This window comes from Mus pahari, chromosome 10 (assembly GCF_900095145.1).
Source record: "Mus pahari chromosome 10, PAHARI_EIJ_v1.1, whole genome shotgun sequence".
Lineage (NCBI taxonomy): Eukaryota > Metazoa > Chordata > Mammalia > Rodentia > Muridae > Mus > Mus pahari.
In genome coordinates this window covers 52,515,972-52,536,569 of record NC_034599.1, presented here as the reverse complement: position 1 = coordinate 52,536,569, position 20,598 = coordinate 52,515,972, and the positions used below count along the sequence as shown (strand labels likewise).

Here is a 20,598-nt window from a genome sequence, read left to right as displayed (position 1 = left end):
GATCTCTGAGTTCCAGGCCAGCCTGGTGTACTGAGCAAGTTCCAGAGCTACATAGTGAGACCCTGTCTCAGAAAAACAAAAGAAAACAAACAAGAAACTACAAAGAAGGAGGAGAAGGAAGAAAAGAGAAGTAAGAGGAGGAGGGGGAAGAGGAGAAAGAAGAGGAGGAGGAGGAGGAAGGAGGAGGAGGGGGAGTAGACGGTGGTAGACTGCAGAGCAGGGGCCGTGAAAATGCATGCTTACTGACCCAGAAGAGTCTAGGCCTAGCCTCCACTCTAGCAAGGAAGCTTCGCCTAGAGAAAGCTGAGGAGTTGGCTCTAGCATGTTGGTGGCCCTGTGAAAGGACCTTCGGGAGCCTTCGCGAAGGCCAGCAAGTGGGGGCAGGGCGTAGACGCGGACACACCCCCCGCATTTCCTCCAAGGTCCAGCAGAGGGCGCCGACCCACGCCCCGCTGTGCGCCGGGCAGGCCCCCTCGCGCAGGCGCGCCGCAGCGGGCGGAGGATCCGGGCCGCGCTTCCTCTCACCAGGCCTGCGAGCTTCCTCCCATCGGAGCCCGGGCGAGCTGAGGTTGGCCGCCGCCGCCGAGCCTGCTGCCTTCTTTGCGCTCCCGCGCCGCCCAGCGCCCTGCCCCGGGGAATCCCACCGGGGTGGGGTCCGAACAGGGCCAACCCGGGCCGCGCCGCCGTCGGGGCCGTCCCCGGGCCAGCCGTCCCTCCCGCCTGGCCAGCCTCTGGCCGCCTAGCCTCCGGGGTGTGGGGCGCAGGCAAGCCCCGCGGGCCGCGATCGAACGCCCGGGGCGGCCCCCGGCGGCCGGCGCGACGTCCCCAAACCGAACCTCCGTGGCCGCGTTCGGAAGCGGAACTCTGCCGGGGCCGCGCCGGCTACATTGTTTCCTCCCCCCCGGACTCCCTCCCGCCCCCTTCCCCCGCCTTTCTTCCCTCCCCGCTTGGGGCTGCGCGGCAGTCCCCCTGCCTGTCTGGCTGTCCTTCCTCCCTCTCTTTTCGCATCCATACACCTCTTTGTACCGCACCCCCTGGGGACCCCTGCGCCCCTCCCCTCCCTCTTGGCCGCATGGACTGTCCTGCAGGCCACTGATGCCGCCCGTGGTGAGGAGGCCTGGACCGCAGTGCCCCCAGAGAGGTGAGTGCCGGGCAGCCCCGAAGGAGGTGGGTGTCCTAATGCCCCCTAGAAGGGAGGAGGTCGCTCGTCCCGCCTCTATAGCCACCGCCGCCGCGCCCACACCCATCCCCCCTCCACCCCCAAACGGGTTCGAATTCTCCCGGGAATCACTGTCAGACACTACTGGGAAGGAGCCACACGGGAGGTAGTACTACCCTGCACCAATTCGGCATCGGTCTGCTGAGTCCTACCTTCCCACCCCCCAACTCCTGTGAGGAGAGCAGAGTGGGAAGTGGCTGGACCCCGGAGGAAGAGAAGCAGTATGGGCCGGACTCCCAGGAGTTTGCCCTTTACTGTTCAGGGTTTCCCTGAAGGTACCCTGGCTTGTCTGGTTCTGAACTCTTCTTCAGTCGTGCACTGAGGTTCTGCTGGCTCCAAGCAGCCCAGGGCCGTGCCACCTCCCTTTGTGCCTGATAGAAGCCCGGGTCCTTGAACTAAGCCTGTCACCCTTGACCTGCCAGAGGACCAGGCTTAAAGCAAGGGACCTCTGACCCTTGGGTGGAGAAACTGGGCAGGGCTTCCAGTCTGTGTAGAGGTGACACTAGGCATTGGTACTGTACCCCCTCCCCTCCCCCCCAGCATCCTCATCAGTCTATTTTCCCAGGCTTCTCAGGACCCAGACCAGTATTTGGAAGGGGTGTGTCCAGTCACTGGATCTTTGGAGCTTAAGTAGGAGCTGTTTTTTTTGTTTTTTTTTTTTTTTTTTTTTTTTTTTTTTTTTTTTTTGATCATTTTGTATAGCAGGGAACTGAGGCCCAAGGGCCAGGTCATATTCTAGGCCCCTGATGGAGAGAGGCTAGCTGTCCCTCGTTCCCACTTCTGCAGTGATGGATGGCTGGAAGTGGAGGGGAACCAGACCCACTCTGTAACTACCAGGGACACTGGCAGTCTCCAGCCTGACCCAAGAGGGACCTTGTGGGGTGAGCGAGCACGTGTTCCCTTGCAGGGGGCTAGAGAAGAGGGAAAGGACTTCCGGCCTTAGTGCTGTCTTCTTATGGGCTGAGACATCATATACATTGCTTATAAGACTTCCTCTCGGTGCCTGGGACTGGGTCCTAATCGTGTGGGCCATCTGTGTGGTGTGGTGTGCTGTGGTTTGGTGTGCAGAAGCCTGGTTCTGGGCAGCTTTGAAATAGCCTGGTAGTTAGTCTTGACCCTGCCTTCCCCACATTTCCCAGATGGCTCAGTCAGAACCTGAATGGGGTCAGCACAGGCAGAGTGGGAGACAGCCTTGGGAGGAAAGTATCAGTGTGGGGCAATGTCGACACTTGGGGCTTGTCTCTGTTTCCCTCTACTCTAGCTGTCCTAGTGTCTCGGTAATGGCCACCACAGGATCAGGCCAGAGGCAGTGAGGTTGGCAGAGCAGCAGGATCTTGCAGGTCCCTCAGGCTGCTGAGCTCTGCCTAGGCCCCCCTGAGCCGCAGGCCGTTTTGTCCTGCTCGGGCCCTTGCCCTTGGTTAAGGTTTTTTTCCCCCATTGCTCTAAGAAGCACTGGGGTGGGGTGGGGGTGGGGTATACAATCACATCGCCTCACGCCCGACCCGACCCGAACTTCTTCTGTCTAGCCTTAGGGGTTGTGGCTAGGCCTGACATGGCTGGGTGCTTCTTACTAACTTAGCTGCAAGGGTGTGGCCAGAGTCCAGAGACCTTTTAGAAGGCCGCCTCATTTAGGCTAGCACACATCCGAGGCTGTGAGTTTTGTTTGGTGAACTAATTTTCCCCGATCAACAGGGGGGCTGGTCTTTCTGTGTTGGGATAGCAACAAGGAAAAGACCAGGAAAGCAGGTGCCTTCCTCACTACAAGGCACTGCTCTTCAGAGAGCAGTCCACATGGGGAGGCCCACAGCAAGTGTGGGTAGAGGGGCAGAGTCCAGCTTCCTTCATGCTAGTACAGGGAGGGATAGAAGCCAGTGGCCTATAGTGTGACTCAACCTCCCCAATAATCCTTCTGGACCCCATTGGAATGGTAGGACCACTCAGGTCCATCTTTTGAAGAATGTCAAAGCCTTGAGATGTAGCCATCAAAGCACAGATGTTGAGTCTGGGAAAGAAGGTAGAGAGAGAGAGAGATACCCTCTTGTGTCTGAGAGAGAGTCCCTGATGGGAGTGGATGCTCTGTAGCAGAGAAGTCCTGAGTAGCCCGGCCAGAGCTGAGGGGCACGCAGGACCTGGGAAAGTTAGTCTGAATTCACATGAAAACTCTGTGCGTGTTGAATTTATTCTTTACAAAGCAGTGAGGGCCACATGTGCTGGCATGCACCTGTGATCCTAGTGCTAGGGGAGACCAAGGCAGGAGGGATCGCAAGTTCAAGGCTAGCATGGGCTCCAGACTGAGATTCCATCTTTAAAAGAGAAGAAAGAAAGAAAACAAACCCCAGAAATGTTAGAAAATAAAACAAGAGGGCCCAGGAATTGCCAGGCAGAGCCTCAGCACCTTAGAGCCCCGTTTTCCTGATTTCCTTCCCTTGCTCTGTTAGCGTGCCTTGACTCTTTTCCCACTTACTACTGTGTCTCTGGGTCTTTCTGGAGCTACCTGTCATGGTAACTGCCTCTATGAAGCTTCAGGGTATTTCCAGGAGCTCTGCTACTGCTTCGTCACCAAACCCTCTCCCGTGTGTGCCGTGCTTCCATCTGTCAGTGTTGAGGGCTGTTACTACACACCCCGCAAGCAGCTAGGAGAAAGCAGGCAGTTTAGCAGCTAAGTATGTGGGTTCCAGGCCCAGCCATACCACTGTTCCCTGAGCATAGCTAACAGGAACAGTGATCTGTATACCTCAGAAGACACTGGACTAACTAACCTACGAAAAGACTGGAGAGAACATGGGACAGTGGCTGGTGTGGCTGCCTTAGAATGCAAGAAAGATCCCTGAGCCACGGGCCCCAGAATGACTGCCCTCTCACCTATCTTTAGTAGGGTGTCCCAAGCACTCTGAAAACCTCTGGCCCTGTATTCTAGGGTGCTGTGTTTGTTTACGCTGTACCCCACTCCCTTCCCATCTCTGAGTGCTAGGCTGTCTCAGGGCATAGGACTGACCTTGAGAAGATAGGATGCTAATTGCTGTCCAAGGCCTAACCCCACCCATTCTCCTTCACAGCCTTGGAGTTGAGAATAGCTACCTACTACTGTTGCTTCCCAACACACACACACACACACACACATACACACAGACACACACACACACAGGTTCTCACTACAGGGCCTTGAACCTGAGATCCTCCTGCTTCGGTCTCCAGAGCATTTAGATTACAGGCATGCATATACCACTGCACCCATCATGAAGAGTGCCCCTGCCTCCCAGATCCTGCATGGCAGTCCTGGGCTTCACGCTCCAGTGGGAAATAGAGGCTTCCTTAGCCTGAGCCAGAGTTAGTCAGGCCAGCCTCAGCTTTCTCCAGTGACCAGAGAAGGGAAAGATTAGATTCTGGAGCCCTGCGCCTGAGAGTTAGAAACTAGCCATATGAGTTAGTGTCCTCCTTTGCAGCTCTAACCTGGAGGTGTCACTTTGTGACATGGGCAGTAGGAAGAAACCAATCTCTGCTTGGCACACCCTGGGTGCAAAAGACTGTAGCCCTAATTGACTAGAGTGGCCCAGAAGTGACCTAGGTGAGGAGAACCGATGTGACCCTTTCAGTGCCGAAGTCTCTCTACCTTGTGCCTTGGCACCCTGCCTGACAACTTTGACACATACATATCCATTCCCTCCCCAGCCCCCCCACCCCCAGTACTGGTGGCGTGAAAGTATAGCATCACTACTACCCTCCTGCCCCATAACTTCAGTGGGATGAGGTCACAGGGCTGGGTCTTACCCAAGATGCTGGCCTTTGGGTGTCTCGGTTCTCCCTGCCCTTGGATAAGGACAGGATGGGTGGAGGAGCAAACTGCTCCCTAAACCCAACAGGGAGCACTGGCTCCCTCCTCCCTTCGGGTCCCTTCATCCAAGGGCTTGAAATAGAATCCGCTAAGTAATGATTAAAGTCAAATTCGGGCCTAAAAATAAAGAGCTGGAGAAGGGAGAGCCTGTGTGCTCCCTGCATGGCTGAAGGAAGATGTGAACAGGGAGACTGGGTTTGGGTGGCTGAGCCCAATCCCCATCATCAGGAGTGCTCTGAGAATTGGGGGATGCTCTCTTATTGGGCATGATGCAGCCTGCTACACCCATTGGTTGTCGAGTGCGCGAATGGGGTGCAGAATGATAGAGACAATCCCATTTTTCCCACGAGGAAACTGAGGCTCATTGAGTGAATTTGAAATGACTTGCCCTGAACTAGCTGGGAGCTCCCCTGAGTGGAGGCCCCAGGGCTGGAGGCCCCACACAGCTCCGCCTACCCTGTTTTTGCCTGCTCTCTCTTCCTGGTTCTGTGAGAAGGACAGCTTCTTCTAGCACACTAGTGCACACCCTCCGACCGCAGCTTCCCTCCGCCTCTCTTCCGTGGTCTGCAAACGAGCAGAAGAGAGCTGCCCTGGGTTCTGCACGGTTGGAAGACTTGTGGGCGGGCGAAACCTGGGTGTCATCCGACCCGTACATCCTGGCTGCTGCTCTTCAGCCCAGCCCAGCCCAGCCCAGCCTGGCACCTGGTCCTCACCCGGCCTCGGGGCGTTACAGCCTGTAATGTGCACACTACAGGGAAAAGGACAGGAGGGTGAGCTCCATTGAGAGGGCTGGGCTCAGGGAAGCCTGGTGGATACGCCTGTTGTTCCCCCTCCTGCAAAACTGCTAGGATCTGCATGTCTAGGACAGCCTGGAGGACTTCTTGGAGGGAGAGTAGGGCTTGTGAAAGGCATTTGAAGAGCCAGAAAGCCAGAGGTCGTTGTTCAGTGATTAGGTCCTCTTGGAGGCTGCTGGCTTCTCTGACTTCTTCTATGAGGCTCTTCATGATGTCCTGATCTGTCTGTGCGAAGGCAGGGTATGCAGACGGCCAGGAGAGAGCACAGGTGTACCCCAGCTTGCTGGGGCAAGAGGCACATGATGTGAGTAGTTGGTTGGCCCTCACATCCCTGTTCTGTCCTTTTAGGATATTATATGATCCTGCCAAGGAAAACGTGGGGAAGTCTGCTGACCTAGGTTCCAACATAACTAAGCTAGTCCCTATTCAAGCACTTGAAAGCTGATGGTGCCCTAGGCAAGCTTGTTTGCTCCCCTGTGTAGCAGGGATCTTCCAGGACTTGTGGTGGGAGGGGAGGCTTAACTGATACAGAGCCTCAAACCATGTTGGAGCAGCAGGCTGTTGGCTCCCCACTTTGATTGTCTGTCGATCCCGTGGGGGTGCCCCTCTCCCCTGGGTCCTTGTCCCTGGCGCTGTCTCTGTGGGTTAGCATTCTGGGCTGTGGACTCTGCCGTACCTGTTCTGTTGGTTCCTTGGCTGCTTTTGTTTTTCTGAGGCAGGGTCTCATTTTGTAGACCATCACAGAGATCACAGATGATCAGATCACAGAGGTTCTCCAGCCTCTATCTCAAGTGCTTGAGGCCAGAAATCTGCCACCCAGAGTTCAAGACCATTCCCTTATCCCCTGAGCCTTGGTCTCCCCTCTTGTAACATGGCTAGGAGATTTGGGGGGTGTGTGTTGGGGGGGAGGATGGGTTGTGAAACAGAGCCACTGCATGACTCCGAAGGCTTGTTGGGGGTTAGTGAGGAAGTTGTATGTAAAACAGGCAGAAGAAAATGCAGAGGACCTGGCCCTTACTCTGAGGGGTGTGGGGTAGGGGCCTAGGGTAGGACCCTGGGGAGACCTGGAGGCCCAGAGGCCCAGTGCTTGTAAGTAATTAGGCTCCTGAGTGGTAATTAGAAACCTTTCTGGGCCAGGAGTGGCAGCCTCAAGCCACAGTGTACCCTGGGGAAGAGGCTCCCCCGTTAGCCTCCCCTTAACTCACCCCTACTGCTCCCAAGCTTCCAGACAGGATTTCCGGTCTCTCTGAGCCCCAGTGAGTTGCCATAATTTGGTTCTTTAACATTTTTCAGTCATTAAACTCAGCCCTCCTCTTAAGTCAGGGGTGCCGATGCTGAGGGAACCTGAGGATGGGGGTAGGGCGGTGTGCCCCAGAACCCAAGCCAGCCATCTTTCCATCCCCACTTGCCCAGAGCTCTGAGCGTTTCACAGGTCTGTGCTTTCAGACCTTCTGGGGCGTCTGTGCAGTTGAGGGGTGCTGAGAGCCTGTCTGAACTGTTGCCTTAGTGGGAACCACCCCCCAGCCCTTGTGCTCTGTGTGTGGCTGGGTGACAGCTCTCAGCCCGAGAGCTCTGCAGGACCAGGGGTGGAGCTGACTATAGCCACCAAACCAGCTCTGCTGCTGGCTGTCTGCCCTGTGAGGGGGTGTGCCCGAGACTGCAACTTCACCTTTGCCCCTGTCTGCCCTGGACCTGTAGGAAACTTCCTTTGGCAGACTTGATTGACTCCCTCAGTAATTCTATGTAAGCCTTAACCCTGGCCTGTTCTAGGTGTCCCTTGTCCCGTCCTTTCTAGCTCCCCTCACGTCTTTCCTGCAAGCTGCTGGGTTACTCTGTCTCTCCTCACTTGTTTTAAGGCACTGGGGGTAGACCAAGGCAGGGTAGGGATGCATGCTCTGAGCAGGCTTGACCACCAAGTTAGGCCAGCACACCTCAGCTTGTCGAGGCTGCGCACACCTGGCCCACTGACCATTCTGCACTGAGAAAGTCAGGGGCTTGGGGTGTGTTTTGTTGGCGTCCTCAGTACCTCAGCAGGCTGGTCACAGAGGAGAGGCTGAATCAGGTTCTTAGATCTCGTGGGCCTTCCTTCTCCTGCCCAACCTGATCACTGGGCATGGCATGAGGTACAGAGAAACCAGCACAGAGTGAGAACAGAAGACCTTCCTGTTGCCACAAGTGGTTTTGTCTCTGTCTCTGTCTCTGTCTCTGTGTGTGTCCCCGCAGACAGTGCAGCTGGGTCCTATAGCAGGACCAGAGTCTCTGTGGGCCATAGCGCCAGTCCCCCCAGGTCTCTGGTACACTTCCCTTTTCAGTGAGTATTTTTAGCTGCATGTAAACAGTTTCTGAAAGCTCCCACGCCCCACTAAGCAGTGGCGTTTTGGTGAGGGGGCAGGGCTACAATCTTCTGACCTACCCTAGCTCTGCACGTGCTTGGTCCTGGGGGTCTGCAGCTGCCTCCAGGGCAAGAAAAGGGCACACTGGGAGTGTCTGGGCTCCTACCCCCTCACACTTGGGTCCCCTTCTGGACAGCCTGGGCTCCCAAGAAAGGCCTGCCTGAGGCTGCAGCCACTGACCTCAGCGCTTGGGCACAATGCCCAGCCTGTTCCCGGGACCCCAGCACAAGGGCTGCTGGGAGCAGAGTTTAGGGCAGGAAGTCAGACAGAAATATTGGCCCCGCCACAATCCCAAGCCCCTGTCCTCCAGTCTTGTGGGGGTGGGTAGCAGCTGCTGACCCTTTGGGGTTAAATATAGTCCTATTGGTTGCAGGACCTAATATACGTGTAGACATGTTTTCCCTCCCTCCCTTCTTTCCTTCTTTCCTTCTTTCCTTCCTTCCTTCCTGTCATTCATTCATTCATTCATTCATTCCTCATAACTGAGCAGCAGTTCTCAGCCCAGCCTGTGCCAGGCTGAGAATGAGACATGAGTCAGGCTAGGTCCCTTCTTCCACCTACACAAAGCTCCCTTTCTACCTCAGCCATAGGCCACTGCTAGCAAGGTCCTTCGATGGAGCACTGTGATGTGAGAGACCCTGGAGGCAGGGCCAGCCAGCACAGCTGGAGAGCCAAGGAAAGATTCCTGGTGGAAGTGGTGTTCAAAAGTGGTGTATTTTAAGCCAGGCGTGGTGGCGCACGTCTTTAATCTCAGCACTAGGGAGGCAGAGGCAGGCGGATTTCTGAGTTCGAGGCCAGCCTGGTCTACAGAGTGAGTTCCAGGACAGCCAGGGCTACACAGAGAAACCCTGTCTCGAAAAAAAAACAAAACAAAACAAAAAAAAAAAAGTGGTGTATTTTCACATTTATTTTAAGGGGAAGGTAATACAGATGCTTGTAACTTTAAAAGAAAACCAAGAGCTGAGGCTGTCACTCTGTTGGCAGTGTTTGGTCTGCCTGAAGTCCTGGGTTTAGTCTTCAGCATTAGATAAACTAGGTATGATGGCAGATAGCAGGTTCAGTCATTGGAAGCCTTCCTTTGCTACATAGTGAGTTAGAGGTTGGCCTGGACTGCACGAGTCTCAATGTATATATCAAAAGAGGACAAAATAGGAAATACAGAATAACAGAGTTTTCCTTTAATTTGATCCCATCCCAGAGGCAACTTCTATTATTTATCTGTTTTTTTAAGGTGTATTTATTTTATTTTATGTGTATTTTGCTTGCATATATATGTGCATCATGTACATGCCTAGTGTCAGTGGTGTTCAGTAAAGGCTGTCAGATTCCCTGGAAGTGAAGTTACAGACATTTACGAGCTGTCGTGTGTGTGCTAAGAACTGAACCCAGGGTCTCTACAAGAGTAAGAGTTGCTCTTAACTGCTGAGCCTTCCCCGTGTCTCTCAAAGACTCCCTAGACATCTCTAAGCTCAGGAATGTGTATTTGTTTTCTATAAAACACAACTTGTGAGCTAGGGAGATGACTCTGCTGACAAAGGTGCCTGCCACCAAGCTTGACTACCTCAGGTTGACTGCTAGGACCCACACAGTGGAAGGCAAGAGCCAACTTCCACAAGTTACCCTCTGGCTTTCACGTGTACACTGTGGGGCACACATCCACATGCATATAAAATAAATAAAATATAATAAAAGATGTTAAACCACACAATTTATACCTGGGTGTGGTGGTGCTTACCCGTAAACCTGTCCTGGAGACAGGATGGAATTGAAATCAGTCTGGACTGTGTAACAAGAACCTGTATCAAAAATCCAAAATCAGGGCTGGAGAGATGGCTCAGCGGTTAAGGGCACCGAGTGCTCTTCCAAAGGTCATGAGTTCAAATCCCAGCAACCACATGATGGCTTATAACCATCTGTTATGAGATCTGCTGCCCTTCTTCTGGAGTGTCCGAAGACAGCTACAGTGTACTTACATATAATAAATAAATAAATCTTTAAAAAAAAAATCCAAAACCAGCTGGGCATGGTGGCACAGGTCTTTAATCCCAGCACTCGGGAGGCAGCTGCAGCAGCAGAAGCAGTAGTACTAGTAGTTATTAGACACTTGCAGATTCTTTGGCTATATTTATGTGTTCTTAACATTTTGCCACATTTACATTGCCTCTTTTGCTCTTTTGTTATAATGTGTGTGCCTGTGTACGTCACACACAGTGTGTGTCATTTGGGGGTCAGGGAACAGTTACGAGGAGTTGGATCTCTCCTTCCAGGGATGAGACTCAGGTTGTCAGGCTTGACCACAAGTGCCGAGGGTGAGGTGGGGATCAGAACTGAGGTCCTCATGTGCCTCACAGTTTGCTTTACTGGCCTGTTATCCGTACATGCCTGCTGCATACAGGGCTTGCTGGATGCCAGTCACAGATCAGATGCCTTACTCTGGGGAGTTTGGTCTTTAAGTTTGGAGAGAGAGAGAGAGAGAGAGAGAGAGAGAGAGAGAGAGAGAGAGAGAGAGAACATGTGCACTTGTGTGTGAATATGCCTGTGTGCACATGTGGGTAGAAGCCAGAGGGAACGGGTGTCATTCCTCAGGAACTGGTCACCTTGTTCCTGGGATGGGGTCTCTCACTGCAACCTGGGACTCGATAGGTAGGTTAGGCAGGCGAGCCAACAAGTTCTAGAACATGCCCCCGACACTCAGATTCATTTGGGTGCTTGGGACCAAACGTGGGTCTTCACAGCAAACATTTTACCTGCTGATCTAGCTCTTCCATTGGTTGGTCGGTTGGTTTCATTTTGCTTTTGTTTTTGTTTGTTTTTTGAAACAAGGTTTCTCATAGCCCTGGCTGTCCTGGAACCCACGCTGTAGACCAGGCTGGCCTCAAACTCAGAAATCTGCCTGCCTCTGCCTCCCGAGTGCTGGGATTAAAGGCGTGCACCACCACGCAGGGCTGGTTGTTTGTTTGTTTTAAGATAAGGTTTCACTGTGTGGTTAGTTCAGTGTGGCTTCAAGTATGTACTCTCCCATCTCTTGCCACCGCAAAGAAGGATATTCTGTTCTATTTTGCTTTCAGCTCGTGTACTGGGCTGTACCCTAGGCTGCGTAACAATTCCTTGGATGAAGGGAAAGGACAAGCAGTCAGAGTGCAGGTGTCTGAGGCCTGGCCCTCCCATGATTGACAGGTTAGAGGATGTCTGGTAAGGCGTGTAGTGGCCCAGGTGTCACAGCATCCCAAGGAGCTGCTGGCTTCTTGCCTAGCTGCTGTGTCCATGAAGAATCACAGTCTCAGAAGGGGCTGCTAGGGAGTCAGGGAGGTGCAGCTCTCCGGGATCTGGTGGCTGAGCAGCCTCCCCCTCTGGCAGCATCCCCTGACCACTGCTGCCTTGTCCCATCCTCTCCCCACGTCCTTACAGTCCTTACCTGCTGCTCTTTGCCCTGTCCATCCAGATAGACATCGGGTCCTTAGGGTATGCGAGATATGGAAGGCAGAGGCCACCAGGTAGGCAGAGAGTCCTGGCCAAGGAGCTCAGGAGTCTGAAGCAGGACATGACATCTCACTGGAGCTGTGACCTCAGGCAAGGTCTCACAGTACTCTGGGCTTTACTTGGGGCCTTCATCTGTAAAATGGGGTTGGTAATAATAGCCTCTCTGTTTCTCAGAGTCATTGGGATTGGATGAGCCATGAAGTGACAAGGATAAGGCCTGACACTGAGTAAGTTCTCAGAAAACAGGGCCTGTGATTATCTTTATTATTATCATCAAGGCAGCAGGGAGGTGGCATGGCAGCTGCAGGCCAGGAAGGAGTGTTTGCAAACTGACAGCTGGAAGGGTGACTAACTGTGCCCAGCCTCCGCTGCCTCCTGTGGTGGCAACAGTGAGTTCTGAATTTGGGGAGGGAGGAAATGTGGAGAGCTGGTGAGCTCATAGGATCTCCATAGAAGGACCCTAAGGTTGGGGCTTAGCCAACTGCAGTGGGACCCCAGTTCAGGCTTTGTGTCTTTGGGCAACTGCTTGGACCTTAGTTTTCACTTGTATGAAACAGGGAAGAGAGGCTCACAGCTCTTGCATGGCATCCACAGGGCCCAGGAGGTGGCTTTCATGCTCCTGCTGGCTCCATCATGGAAATACTGGGTGTGAGGGGGCGGGGCCTACCCCACTCTCTGGGCGTCGGTCTAGACAACAGCTTGATAGCCTTGGTTGCTTCTGGCTGCAGGAAGGACTGTTCTGAAGGGACAGGAAGCATGTCAGGCACTTCCAACTCTGAAGTCTCATTCTGTTCCCTCCAGTCTCCTTGCAGGGTTCACTGTGCTCCGTCTCAGGGTGAGGGGATATGAGGTCCACAGGATTCATTCATTCTCTCTGAGGTGGCATGTTGATAAAGCCAGGTTCAAGGCCCAGGTCTGATCAAAACCGAGGATCTTGCTTAGGAGTTACTTTCCTCTGTACCCTCTACCCTTGCTTCTGCTGGACTCTGGGAGTGCGTGCTCCCTGAAGAAGCTCGCCAGGCTTATCACCCTCAGGGTCCAACCATAGCTCTTCACAGTGCCATGGGAAGCTCCTTGCTACCCTGCAGTGTTCATGCCAGGACCACCAGAACCTTTCTCAGGCAGCAGACAGACAAGGGTGCTTGGGGTAGGCTCAGCAAGTTGAGAGCCACAGAGCCCCAGAGGAGTAATTGGTTCTACCTTATTTCATCAGCTTCTACCCAGGCCAGTTCGTTCGTTCATTCATTCATTCATTCATTCATTCACTTCATGTGTGCTGGAGTTTTGTGTACATGTGTCTGTGTGAGGGTGTCAGATCCCGTGGAAGTACAGTTACAGACAGTTTGCGCTTCCATGTGGATGCTTGTAAGTGAACCCAGATTCTCAGGAAGAGCAGCCAGTGCTCTTAACCGCCTCAGCTAATATACTAAGCTTCTCTATGCCACCTTTTCTGGCCATCTTCTTTTCAAACAAGGTTTTAACCACATAGCTTAGGCTGGCCTCCAACTAGCCATCCCTCTACCTCACCCTCTTCCCTCTGCCTTTCTAACACGTATCTTTTTATATCAAATTGTATGTGCTTGATTGCTCATGGATTTAAAGCATAGAGATCTGCACCTTGTCCTAGAATTTGAACCCAGGATCTTGAGCATCCTAGGCAACTTCTGTCCACGAAGTTAGATCCCTAGCTCCCACCCTCTACCTTTGAAGTCCTAAGGACTCAGCTCCCATGCTTCCTGCATGGGTGTGTATGTGTAGTGTGCATACACATGCTCATGCACATGTCACAGCACTTACACTGAAAGTCGTCTTCCAATGGTAGTATACACAGCCCTAAATGTAAAGGCTAAACCTTACCTGCCCCTGTGGTAGAGTACATAGCCATACTGCAGAGGAGGTCTGTCATCTAACCGTGTGATCACAGAAGGGCCTTGACTCTGTTTTCTCACCAGAAAGGAAACAGTAGCCCCAGCGCCTCTGTATCTTTCTAGGGTTATCTGAGGCCTGGGGCTGTATTTGAACCGATAGTGGTGATGACACACGTGTGTACAGACATGTTTACTGTTCTTGAGGAGTCGCTTTTACTGAAGTGCATGGACAGCTCTCAGGGTTCAGCCAGCAAGTTGCTTTGGAACAAACCCTCTCCTGTGAGAGAGCTCAAAGAGTCCCCATAACCAGCACCTGAAGTCCCCTCACACTCTGTCCCGTCCTTCCCCGAGTTTCATCTTTACAAGCCTGGGTTGGTTTGACCCGGTTTTGAGCTTGATGCAAAAGGAGCCCCAGTGCTCCTGCTTTCCTGGGCCTGGCTCTGTGGTTGATGAGTGGCTGAGTGGGTCGAGCCACTGCTGAGCCACACTCCCTTCTGTGCCACCTCCCCACCTTGGCTGCTTCATTTTCAGCACTTGGGCAGTTTCTGGTTTGACCAGTACTACAGAGCACACCACAGGAGAGCCCCTGCCCCTCTCCTGGTGGGCACGGGCTGTTTTCTATTGGGTGTGTACTGAGAAGGAAGCGCAGACATTTGTCTGTACAGAGGCCTCTGGACAAGCTTTCCTGGACCAATAGCACCTGCCCAATTTCTGAGTTTCCCTGGACTCCCTTCCCTGCCAATCTTCCAGGCCTCTTTGGCCCTCTGTGGGACCCGTAAGGCCCCCAGAGACAGGACTGATAGCCACCTCCTTGGGCCTCTTAAGTCTATGTGTTTCTACCCCGAGGCTGGATAGAACAGCCCTGGACCCACATGTAGAGGCCTTAGCACCAAGGCCTTCTGCTTTAAGGAAGAAGCTGATGATCACACGCAGAGGGTGGGGTCATCTTCTCACTCCTCAGCTCCGCTCTTCTCCCACAGCTCTCATGGTACCAAGTAACAGATCGGCCTTCCTGTAGCACGGGGACGCCAGACCGCAGAAGATGTCGGCAATACAGGTATCGTGGGGCTGCAGTGGGGACAGATAAAGCAGTCCCACGTTCCACCCTCCCCAGGCTGGACAGAGAGTAGGTACTTAGAGCAGCCTGTTCCAACCCATGCCCAACCCTCCCTCCCAGTCAAGACTGTGTGACGTAACACTAACTCCAGTGTAGTCTGTTGGGCACAGGGCCCCAGAGAGGGCTGTGGAGGAATCTGAGCTAGAGGGGCCTAAGAATTCTCCGGAGAAGGGTATCTCCCCCAGGCTCATGGAAGTCAGCTAAGATGCTTTGGTCTCCAGGGCATTCAGGCAGGTTGGTAGAGAAGGGCCCTAGGCTGTACCCACACCCCCATCCCTCATCCTGCAGGCCGCCTGGCCATCCGGTACAGAATGTATTGCCAAGTACAACTTCCATGGCACTGCTGAGCAAGACCTTCCCTTCTGCAAAGGAGATGTGCTCACCATCGTGGCTGTCACCAAGGTACTTGGGGGACCCACAATGCTTGTCCCGTTCTCTCACCTCCAGGGGTTTCCTCTGGGTTTGGCTCCTCAGGAGGCAGGCCTCAGAGTGTGTCTGTTGTCCTCTCTCCAGGACCCCAACTGGTACAAAGCCAAAAACAAAGTGGGCCGCGAGGGCATCATCCCAGCCAACTATGTCCAGAAGCGTGAGGGTGTGAAGGCAGGCACCAAACTCAGCCTCATGCCGTGAGTACCGAGAGGACGGAAGGCTCAGTCTCCCGGTCTGGGGGAAAGAGAGGAAATGGCTGTGGTCCTCCTGGAAAGGTGTCAGAGCAAAACAGCCCCGAGTAAGGGGCTGTGTGGGACCAGAGGTTGGACCTCACAGACGGGGAATAGGAACCTGACGGAAGGAAAAAGGGGGTACGGGAAGAAGATGATGCCCTCAGATGCTTGGCTGATTGGGAAGGTGTATTCAGGAGGCTGGCAGGAGGCTCCCGGGTCAGCACCCTTGTGACCCCCAGCCTTGCCACCCACAGCTGGTTCCACGGCAAGATCACACGGGAGCAGGCCGAGCGGCTTCTCTACCCACCGGAGACAGGCCTGTTCCTTGTGCGGGAAAGCACCAACTACCCTGGGGACTACACACTGTGTGTGAGCTGTGAAGGCAAGGTGGAACACTACCGCATCATGTATCACGCGAGCAGGCTGAGCATTGATGAAGAGGTGTACTTTGAGAACCTCATGCAGCTGGTGGAGGTGAGTGGGGTACATGCCTGCCTGGGGCCGACCCCCTTCTCACACACTCACGCCTGACTCTACCTGAAGACATTTAGTACAAACCCAGACCCAGCTCACCTGGCGGTGACCCAGACACATTGACGGCTTCTTTGTGTGGAGCACCAGCTGTGTGAAAGAGCTTACTTAGTTCTGTCCCCAAAGTGCCCCAAGGGCCCACAAATAGGGTGGTATCCCCATTTTATAGATCAGGACACAAAGGTTCGGATCAGCGAAGGTCCCCATTGGAGGTGCCTGTCTGATCCCTACCTCTCTTCCTCCAGCACTCAGAACCTCATGTCGGGATGTGTACATTGACGTCAGGGTCCTGGAGGCAGGCACCCAGGTCCTTGCCCTTCCAACACCGGCCCCACCCGCTCTGGCCAGGCCCTATCTACCATCAAAGACCCATAGGCTCCTCTGGGCTCTCATCTCTGGCTTGCCTTGGCCCGAGTACACACCTGCTAGAGGCTGGAATAGGGAGCAGGGCAGGTTTTGCTATCTACCTTAAGATATTGGTGAGGCCCAATGCAGTAGTGACAACTGGGAGTCCAGTAGCTGAGTGTGGCTGGGGTGATGTGGGAAATGCACAGGCATTCCCACCCTTGTGGTAATGAAGAAACCTCTCCACACAAAGCAGCTCAAGGCTGTGTGGACTAGCCTCTGCTGCCCTCTGGTGGTCAGACCTGAGCAGTGCGTGAGTCAGTGAGAAATGGGGCCCAGTGGGTCTGGTTCTGAGAGCCTGCCCCACCTCTGCAGCACTACACCACAGATGCCGATGGACTCTGCACTCGCCTCATCAAACCAAAGGTCATGGAGGGCACCGTGGCGGCCCAGGATGAATTCTACCGCAGTGAGTGCACGCTGCACCCGACCTCCCACCTGCCCATTTCCCCTCACCCGGGCCCTCTGCCCTTACCCTAGAGGCTTGGAAACCCCAGACACCCACATCTAAAACCGTTTAGTCTGTGCCTGTCATCTCAAGTGCCTCAGATTAGCTGTTCACTTCACTAACACTCCGCCTCCCTCTCGGTCCCTGTCCCCAGGTGGCTGGGCACTGAACATGAAGGAACTGAAGCTGCTACAGACGATAGGGAAGGGGGAGTTTGGAGGTGAGTTGATGGAGCCTGGGCAGGGGGTGAGGTGAGGGGGGAGCCCCGGGCGTCCAGGAACTAGCCCCCGCCTCTCCTGCAGATGTGATGCTAGGAGATTACCGGGGCAACAAAGTCGCAGTCAAGTGCATCAAGAATGACGCGACTGCCCAGGCCTTCCTGGCTGAAGCCTCCGTCATGACGTGAGCTGGACTGCCTGGGTGGAGCACCGGGTGGGGGGTGGGCAGCCTGAACTCCTGACTACCCTGTCCTGCCACAGGCAACTTCGGCACAGCAACCTCGTCCAGCTACTGGGTGTGATTGTGGAGGAGAAGGGTGGGCTCTACATCGTCACAGAGTACATGGCCAAGGTAGGTTCTCCTCAGCCTCACCTGACCCTCCCACAGCCCCTCCACTCTGCCAGGCCTGGCCAGTCATTTATTGGCCAACTTTAAACAAGTCATGCCAACCTTTTCAGACCTCAGTTTTCCCACCAATAAGCCTCCCAAAGATTGTGAGGTTGAGTGGTATGAACGCTCTATCACTAGTGTTCTGGTCCCTCCCTGCTCACCCCCTCCCGTCCCTTTCTGCCCCACCCGCAGGGGAGTTTGGTGGACTATCTTCGATCACGTGGTCGTTCGGTGCTAGGTGGAGACTGTCTCCTCAAATTCTCACTGTGAGTAGTGCAATCTGGGTGGCGGTAAGAACTTGAAGGAGCCCCCTGCCCTGCTATGGGAGCCCCTGTCTGAGGGACATGTGGCTGTCCTGCCCTCAGAGACGTCTGTGAAGCCATGGAGTACCTGGAGGGTAACAATTTTGTGCACCGGGACTTGGCTGCCCGGAATGTGCTTGTGTCTGAAGACAATGTGGCCAAAGTCAGTGACTTTGGCCTCACTAAGGAAGCTTCCAGCACTCAGGACACAGGCAAGCTGCCAGTCAAGTGGACAGCCCCTGAAGCCTTGAGAGAGAAGGTGAGCGAGGGTCCTGGAGTCACACACACACACACACACCGCTCCAGAGCTCCCTAGGACCCAATGCTGAGTCTCTTCTCCACATGGCAGAAATTTTCCACCAAGTCTGATGTGTGGAGTTTCGGAATCCTTCTCTGGGAAATCTATTCCTTCGGGCGAGTGCCTTACCCAAGAATTGTGAGTATGGGTCTGGAGGTCAGTGTGTGGCTGAAACTGAGGGAGGGTGGGGCGGCAAGAGCTGGAGCCTGGGCCTCTAGTCTGTCCTGAGTAGCATCCAGGCCATCCCCTGACTTCTTAGAGAGGGGTTTCTGGGTAGGGCTCCCTTCTGTACGATGCTGAGCTGACTCACACACCATCTGCTCACAGCCCCTGAAGGACGTTGTCCCTCGGGTGGAAAAGGGCTATAAGATGGACGCTCCGGATGGCTGCCCGCCCGCAGTCTACGAGGTGATGAAGAACTGCTGGCAGCTGGATGCTGCCACACGGCCCACCTTTCTACAGCTTCGGGAGCAGCTGGAGCATATCAAGTCCCATGAGCTGCACCTGTGACCTCTGCCTCCACCGCCTAGGCCATGGGCCTGCAGGGACAGGGCCTCGGAGATCACAGACCTGGTGCCCTGCTGCTTGCTGGGCCTGAACTTGAACTGAGCCCCAGCCGGCTGGTAGACCTCTTGCCTCTGACCTGCCTGTCCCTTCTGGCCCCGAGGGACCCCACCTAGGCCTGGCATCTTCTCTCATGGACCCACCTATAGGGCTTGGGGCGCCCACTGAAGGGGTTGAGGAGAGGAGGCCAAGGAGCGGGAGGAGCGCCCCATGGCTGGCCTCCTCTTGGCCCCGCCATTCGCCTTCTTAGAGTTTTATTCCTTTCCTTTTTTGAGATTTTTTTCCGTGTGTTTATTTTTTATTATTTTTCAACATAAGAAGAAAGAAAGTACCCAGCAAATGGGCATTTTACAAGAAGTACGAATCTTATTTTTCCTGTCCTGCCCCTGGGGGTGGGGAGGAATCAGCCTCTCTCTAGGGACCCATCACCCCAGCCCGTCCCCGAGCCCGTGTTCCATGTCCAGTGTTGCCTCGGTTGCCTGTGTTTGCGCTTGACCATGTTGCGCTGTTTGCATGTGCCCAAGGCAGGCGTCTGTCGGGGGCTTGGATTTCATGTGCTGTGGCCGCTCACCCACACCGCCTTGTGAGATGGAATCAATAAACCACTCCATGAGGACACCGCCGCCCAGCCTCGGCGCTTCCTCCGCCGAGCCTGCCTGTCTGCCCAGTTGTCTTCCCATGCCATCTTGTCCATCCCCCTGTCTCTGTGAGTGGGGCTGAGAGAGAAGCATGGCTAGGAGATGTAACTGCCTCTTTGTGTCAGCTGCACGAGCCAGTGTTCTGTGTCTGCCCGTGGGGAAGTGCTCACTGCTGTCCATCTCTGCCAGCTACTACCTGAGCCTGAGCTCCTGGGCTGCCTCGGGCTCTGGGACCCGTCCTTGGGATGCTGCTGGGGATTCTGGCTGATTCTTCTGCCGTATTGTCCAGGCCTAAAGCACAAAGACGTGAAGACCTGGCCTGGCCAGATGGGATGTGGCTCTAGGGTGAGAGCCCAGATAAACATGCCTCAGACCATACTGACCTCAAGGGTGATGGGAAGGGGAGCCTCTGGGACTTCTCACGTCCCATCTAATGTGACAGCTTTGCTCTTCCCCACCCCTACTGTGTGCCAAGCCCTGTGCCCTCTTGGGCTTTGTATGGAGCGAGGCCTCTTTTGTCTGTCCCAACTGGGATACACAGATGGAGAATGAGGACCAGTCATGGTCTTTTCTCTCCTCAGGTTGTCCAGGGCCTGCAGAGTCACAGCCTTGATTCATTGAAATGAGTGGGGAGGTTCCCCTTGTCCCTTTGTGCTCTGGCCTGAAGCTCATCTTTATCTACCTCCACAGGCCCACTGTGCCCCAGCCCCTCCCAAAGCAATGCCTCCCCACAAAGCCACCCTCTGCGCATACTTCAGGCTAATTTTTATGAGTCATTCAACTGCAAATGATCAGATACCTGCTGTGTGTAGACTGCTGGATGATTCAGACGGAGCAGAACAGACTGGAATCCAACGGTTAAGGGGACAGTCACACAATGACAAGCTCTCGTGTTGTGAAGGAATGCCTAACACGAGAGTATTGTCTGTAGATCAAGAAGCAGCATTTGGGCTGAGTTCAGGATGGGTGCGAGCATGGGTGGGGTTTGTAGCCCCCACCCCCACCCCAGGGACAGGAGACCCTAGGCAGAGAAGCTTGTGGAAGAGCTCTGAGAAAATGGGTAAGGACGACTCTTTACCGATGAACGTTGCTGAGAGCTACATGTGGTTTTTATCAAGCCCAGAGCCGTTGGAATCCAGGAACAGTTTTGTGGCAGCAAAGACATGCCAGGTCACAGAGTTTTAAAGTGATTCCTCCTGGGTGTGTGAGGCAAAGAGAATAAGGTGGGGCGGGGAATGGACTCTGGGGAGGTCAAAGGGGCATCATCAGAACTTAGTCATGGGGTCAGCGTGCACCACATGAAGGGTAGGGAGGAGCCAGACACCTCTGACTTCCCTGGTGGGTTGTGTGTGAGGAAAGCGGCAGCTCAGCACCTGCTGAGGAGAGACCGTCCCAGGAACTGCTGAGGGCACACTCAGTTGTGTGTCTTGGGAACTGC

At 54.3% G+C, this 20,598-nt stretch overlaps 1 protein-coding gene across 2 annotated transcripts; it reads left to right on the top strand.

Annotated features, from left to right (window-relative positions):
* Positions 1-479: 479 nt before the first annotated feature.
* Csk (C-terminal Src kinase) lies at positions 480-19,145 on the top strand. 2 transcript variants are annotated; one of them, XM_021207389.1, is made up of 13 exons: positions 480-1,141; positions 14,567-14,643; positions 14,992-15,105; positions 15,217-15,329; positions 15,620-15,839; positions 16,617-16,710; positions 16,904-16,969; positions 17,052-17,151; positions 17,229-17,319; positions 17,551-17,624; positions 17,724-17,919; positions 18,010-18,096; positions 18,286-19,145. In XM_021207389.1, the coding sequence occupies exons 2-13, from the start codon at positions 14,629-14,631 to the stop codon at positions 18,466-18,468; spliced, it is 1,353 nt and encodes a 450-aa protein (XP_021063048.1). In that variant the 5' UTR covers positions 480-1,141; positions 14,567-14,628; the 3' UTR covers positions 18,469-19,145. The 2 variants fall into 2 exon arrangements, with proteins under 2 accessions (XP_021063048.1, XP_021063049.1); XM_021207390.1 differs by lacking the exon at positions 480-1,141 and adding an exon at positions 11,871-11,945.
* The last annotated feature ends 1,453 nt before the right edge of the window (positions 19,146-20,598 follow it).